Consider the following 6,362-nt stretch of genomic DNA (forward strand, 5'->3'; position numbering starts at 1 on the left):
GCTGACCATGTCCATCCCTTTATGACCACAGTGTACCCATCTTCTTATGGCTACTTCCAGCAGGACAACGCACCATGTCAAAGCGTGAATCATCTCAGACTGGTTTCTTAAACATGAAAATGTGTTCACTGTACTCAAATGGCCTCCACAGTCACCAGACTTCAATCCAATAGAGCACCTTTGGAATGTGATGCAATGGGAGAATCGCATCATGGATGTGCAGCCGACAAATCTAAAGCAATGATGCTATCATGTCAATATGGACCAAAACCTCTGAGGAACATTTATAGTATCTTGTTGAATCTATGCCATCAAGGATTAAGGCATTTCTGAAGGCAAAAGGGGGTCCAACTCTGTACTAGTAAGGTGTACCTAATAAAGTGACCGGATAGTGTTCATACAAAACAGGATGCTCTTTTGTGCTTTTCTAAATAATTGTTTAGACATTTGATTTCCACTTTGCACTGCACAGTAATCACAGGTAAACATTTATGATTTGATCAATAACTACTAACTACAGGCCAAATACTGTAAAATAATTCTCACTTGTTGGCCTTTATCAGCGATGAAGTGTGCAAGTTGTCCCTGATTTGTTGATTTTTAAAAGAAGGTTTGTTCAGTAGAGGAAATTTGGTCATGTGCTGATGTGTTTGCTGTTCTCAGCTTTTTGTGGTTTCAATTTTGAGTTGATTACACTGAGAATCGAAAACGGTTGCGGTCGGGCTTGTGTGTGATTAGTTGTGAGATTTTACATGGCTACACCTTAACCAGGCTGAAGTTTCGTTTCTCTATCTCTTTTCTCTCTCTTATTCTCTTGCTTTCTCTAATTCTTTCTCTCTCACACACACACACACATATATATACGTATAAAGGATGTATGGCACCTGGTTTGGAGCTTCTACCTGATAACTGCAATGACTGGAGTTGCAGAAGTGTGTTATAATATAAAGCAAGATCGTAGCCATTCCTGAATATCAGTTTGATGACACGCTTCTCTTGTTTTATCGGTAGTTGTGGTTCATTTACTCGCTTTGATGTATTCTTAATGTGATGTACATTTAATGTGACGTCTTACTTGACACCTGATGTGATTGCATTCAGTTGTCATTTACATTGTTTTTTTGCTGTCTTTCAGGTAGCGTCTAGCTGCGGGGTGCTAATTCGGAGCAGTTGGTGATGACTGCAAGATCTAAGCGTTGAGTTGAACAGCAAAGAGACGCCATCACATCACAGAGAAAGAGAGGAGGCGGCTTTTTGTGTCTGAATCAGCAGAGATTGCAGATGAGGCGCCGCTATTGTTTCTCCAAGTGAAATGGAGATGCTGTCAAACAACTAAAGCTGTGACATAAAGCAAAGACAACTTTGATTTGGGATGAAATGCGTGCATGCCGCTGCACATTGAGGCAGAATTCAGGTGAGCGCTTTGAGGTTAAACATTTCAGGCCTGCACAATTTTTTTTGGTTCTTTGGTTTTGCACTATTTTGGGAAAAAACTTTGTTGATTTGACTGTTTCAACACATGATGTATTTGTAACCTACAGTAGGACGTTAAAATTGCAATGATATTATAGTGCAGTGTTTCCCAACACTGTTCCTGGTGGCACAGCAACAGTATATGTTTTGGAGTCTCTTCTAATGTTCTGCTGAGTTGATTTCAGTTGTGTTTAATTAAAGAGAGGTTGAAAATGTGTACTGTTGGTGTGCCTTCAGGAACAGGGTTGGGAAACACTTATATAGTCCTATTGTAATTGTCGAATGTTAAGATTTTGGCAAAAAAGGGAGAGCTTAAAGAAATGTTCCACTTATTAGGCTCATTTTACAACTCTCATAGAGTTAAACAGTTGAGTATTAACATTTTTGAAGCCATTCAGCCGATCTTCGGGTCTAGAGGGAGCACTTTTAGCTTAGCATAGCATAGATCAGGGATCACCAAACTTGATCCTGGAGGTCCAGTGTCCTTCAGATTTTAGCTCCAACCCTAATCAAACACACCTGAACAAGCAAATCAAGGTCTTACTGGGTATACTTGGAACACCCAGGCAGGTGTGTTGAGGCTAGACAATAGACAGGAGAGCACAAGACACGAAGAGACAACACAAGAGCCGCGTGAATCCATTGGAGCCAGTGTCAAGTCCCGTGAAGGAGCTTTAAATGGAAAATTTAGTTTTGTGTTTACCTCATGCTTAAAAATGTTGCATGTCCGCAGGTTTCTGCCTCAAAATGAGAGAGTTTTAGCCTCTTGTACATTTAAGGAAGCATTTACAAAAAACAAAGCACCACCAAAGAAACTCGACACAGAGGAACATAAACACCTCACTGCCGGCTAACGTTTCGGAAGTGTTATTGCAGAGGAACACAGACAGCGCGCAGAAGTATAAATGAACGGCAACGCGCAAGGCTTGCCGTGGGTCACGCCGATTACTCGACGCAGAAGTTTAAACCAGGCTTGAGACGCTGAGAATGAAACCGCACGCTGCAGACAGAACAAACACACACCAGGAAGAGAGCATGCATCTCAAGCATACCTGAACTTCGAGCGCGGCCAAGACAGCGCTCATACAAAAAATGAAGACAGATTTAGAGTGCTCAACCTGAGAAAACTCGAGCCGAGCACAACATACAAGACATAACAGGACTAGTGTCTAATCTCTACCACCAAAACAAGAATTTACAAGACCAAAGTGGCAGAATCCTGACAGTATTCAGCTTAAAGTGACATTTGAAGGTTTAACAAGGTAACTCATTCTGAAAAATTCAATAAAAAAAGGGTTAATTATGTTAACTAAGCAAGTCCTCCAGACATATTAATTGGCCTCCAGATATAAAGAACTATAAGTGTCAGACATCCCTTGTGTATGTTGTTTTTGTGCCCTCATGATCTGTTTTATAATTAACTGTTTCTTTTTCTTGTGTGCTATAGTGCAAGTAATGGAGGCTCAGTTTGGCCTTGGCTAAAGCTTCTCTTCTAGTATCTCCTCCTTTACACCCTCCTCTCGTTCAACAGAGAGGAGGGGTACATTTGACCCTCTACATCAGGACTGGATAGTCTCAAACATAAAGAGGCAAACACTTTTGTCGAGCAGGAGGTCAACTGCCCATGAAGTCCTGCCAGACACTGAGGGAAGAGCTGTCCGGCCTGGAGGCGATGACCGAAGAAGAGCGGCCAATGACGCAACCTTCCCAAACGTACATCCACAACACCTCCGCTCCTCATTCTGAACTATCGCCCAAGATTTACAAGCGAGAAGCTGAGGATACACCGTACTCCTTGGCCATCGACAGCACAATGGCTACAGATTCGCAAATGCCCTCAGAGCTGAACCCTGCCCCGAATCAGCCGTTTTACCGGGAAGGGGCTCCGGCAAAGACTGGAAACGGAGGAACATCGGATGATTCGGAAGCTGACGATTCAGGAGCCGGAGCGGAGGACGAGTTTAAACGAGGGCAGATCATCGTTGAGGTCAACCTAAATAACCAAACCCTGCACGTGTCCAAAGGAGACGATGCGGGGAACGCTGCCGGAGATAAGAGCAATAGTGAGGAGGATGAAGATGAGGATGATGAGGAGGAGGAGGAGGAAGAGGACAGTGTTGAAGAGAACTACAGTGATCTGGATGAAGATGAAGAAGAGGAGGAGGAGAATAATAGTCGGCGTACAAGAGCACAGCGGGCGCAGAGGGGACGGACCACCGCTCAGCCGCGCCGAAAAAGTCGTCGAGTCGCTGCTTCGAGTGTGACATCATCTGGTGTGACCACCAGGGGGCGGAGGAAGCATGCGGAAGCCCCGCCCCAAAAGTGCAGACCAGCCAAGGAGGCCAAAAGCTCCGCCTCTTCTGCATCTGGAGCCACACCCACTGGAGGAGGTGCCAAGGGAGAGGGGGAGGAGAAAGAGACGCTGGCGTGTGAAAAATGCCCGCGCGTGTTTAACACTCGCTGGTACCTGGAGAAGCACATGAACGTGACGCACAGGCGCATGCAGATCTGCGACAAGTGTGGGAAGAAGTTCGTGTTGGAGAGTGAGCTGGCTCTGCACCAGCAGACAGACTGCGAGAAGAATATTCAGGTAAAGAGCAGCTTCACAGGTGTCACATGATCTCAGACTGAAGTCAGAGGCCATAATTGTGGAAAGTTAGGATAGTATGTTATGGAAAGTCTACTTTTTTGGTACAAGAGATAACTAATTTTTTTTTTAATCTAAGACAGAAATAAAATTTAGGTAAAGCAAAATTAGGGCGGCAAGGTGGCTTAGTGGTTTGCATTGTTGCCTCACAGCTAGAATGTCACTGGTTCGAGTCCCGGCTGGGTCAGCTGGCGTTTCTGTGTGGAGTTTGCATGTTCTCCCCGTGTTGGCGTGGGTTTTCTCCAGGTGCTTCGGTTTCCCCCACAGTCCAAAGACATTCCCTATAGGTGAATTGGGTAAGCTAAATTGCTGTAGTGTATGTGTGTGAATGAGTGTATGGGTGTTTCCCAGTACTGGGTAGCAGCTGGAAGGACAATAAGTTGGTGGTTCATCCTGCTGTGGCAACCTCTAATTAAATAAAGGGACTAAGCCGAAGACAAAATGAATTAATAAAGCAAAATTTAAAAAAAAATGTTCTGGATTTAGTCAATAAGTGAGGTAAACACTCACCCAGGAAGTCTGAGGGCCCCCAAATAAATACAGAGAAGTATAAATGATAACTGTAAATTATATATAACATATTTTATACGATGAGGATCTAAAAATGTTTAATTTAAACATGATTATTAATATGCTTAAATGTGTCCCCCACCCTCAATCATGGACCAGTCCAGCAGTCGGATCAGTAAAGATTTGGTTTTAAAAACTAAATAGTTCATTCATTTGCATTTGTGAATTCATTTTAACAAAACAAATCATTTCAAAAGTTTTACAAGATACTTTTACATGCGATTATTATTTTGCATTATGATAAAGTGTAGAAAAGGAGATTGAGTGATATTGACCATTTCAATGTAGTGATATCTTTGGTCCATGCACATTTCTTGCTTGTTGTTAAAATATTTCATGTCTGTAACAAGTGGCAATTCAATCGCAACTTGATGTCATAACAGCTATCGTAACAATATTTATCAATATGCAGAACTTTTTGGACTCTTAAAGCTATGGAATTTTAAATGTGAAACATGGAAATATGTCAGGACCATTGTTATTGTTTACATCCCTCAAAATGGTTTGATTAGGAAATGAATACTGCTTTTGAGCAAGGGCACAAGTGACAGTAAAGTCTTTTTCAGTGTTATACTCAACTTTATATTCATTAAATAATTCTAAAAAGTTGTTCATTCATTCATTTTCTTGTCGGCTTAGTCCCTTTATTAATCTGGGGTCGCCACAGCAGAATGAACTGTCAACTTATCCAGCAAGTTTTTACGCAGCGGATGCCCTTCCAGCCGCAACCCATCTCTGGGAAACATCCACACATCCACACACACACTCATACACTACGGACAATTTAGCCTACCCAATTCACCTGTACCGCATGTCTTTGGACTGTGGGGGAAACCAGAGTACCCGGAGGAAACCCACGCGAACGCAGGGAGAACATGCAAACTCCACACAGAAACGCCAACTGAGCCGAGGATCGAACCCAGCGACCTTCTTGCTGTGAGGCGAACGTGCTACCCACTGCGCCACTGCTTCGCCTTCTAAAAAGTTGTTTTCCACCAAAATATTAAGCAGCTGTTTAGTTATAATAAAACTGTTCCTTAAGAACCGGATTAGCAAATATGAATAATTTCTGAAAGATCAAGTGACAACTGAAAAAATGAAACACTGAAAATTCAGCTTTAATCTTACAGGAAGGTTATTATAATAATAAAAACGTTTACATTTAGAATATTAATATTTTTTTAGATCAAATGAACAGCTTTAATGGAAGGGTAATAAACCTATTTCAGAATCATTAAAAAATGTATTACATGTATAAGTTTTGGATAGTTGTGTTGTATGGGCTGACTAAAAAAATGATGTTTCATTAATTTTGACAAAAGCTGCCAACATAACATAACATTATAATATGAGATGGGTATTAACCAAAAATTGATAAGTGAAAAGTTACTCATTAAGTTTATCTTATTTATTCAAAACACAAACAAAACTACAAACACATTAACATGAAATGAAAACAAAAATACTCAATCATAAGTAAAGATATGGCTGCACGGTGGCGCAGTGGGTAGCACGTTCGTCTCACAGCAAGAAGGCCTCGGCTGGGTCAGTTGACATTTCTTTGTGGAGTTTGCATGTTCTCCCTGTGTTTGGATGAGGTAGGTGAATTGGGTAGGCTAAATTGTCTGTAGTGTATGTGTGTGAATGAGTGTGTATGGATGTTTCCCAGTGC

The 6,362-nt window shown here is 41.9% G+C and overlaps 1 protein-coding gene and 1 long non-coding RNA gene across 3 annotated transcripts in view; one reads left to right on the forward strand and one right to left on the reverse strand.

The window, feature by feature from the left end:
- The window catches only part of LOC137490042 (uncharacterized), an 846,477-nt gene that overhangs the window by 644,441 nt on the left and 195,674 nt on the right, over positions 1-6,362 (reverse strand). The gene's annotated exons all lie outside the window — the stretch shown is intronic.
- The window catches only part of znf652 (zinc finger protein 652), a 41,743-nt gene that overhangs the window by 17,268 nt on the left and 18,113 nt on the right, over positions 1-6,362 (forward strand). The window contains exons 2-3 of one of the 2 annotated variants that reach the window (XR_012400878.1): positions 1,136-1,414; positions 2,921-4,232. Coding sequence is in view for 1 of the 2 variants with exons in the window: in XM_680657.10 (XP_685749.4) it covers positions 3,098-4,063 (966 nt within the window). In the remaining variant the exon portion in view is untranslated. The remainder of the gene's footprint in view (positions 1-1,135; positions 1,415-2,920; positions 4,233-6,362) is intronic. The other variant, XM_680657.10, reaches the window with a different exon arrangement.

Source organism: Danio rerio, chromosome 3 (genome assembly GCF_049306965.1).
Source record: "Danio rerio strain Tuebingen ecotype United States chromosome 3, GRCz12tu, whole genome shotgun sequence".
Taxonomy (NCBI): domain Eukaryota; kingdom Metazoa; phylum Chordata; class Actinopteri; order Cypriniformes; family Danionidae; genus Danio; species Danio rerio.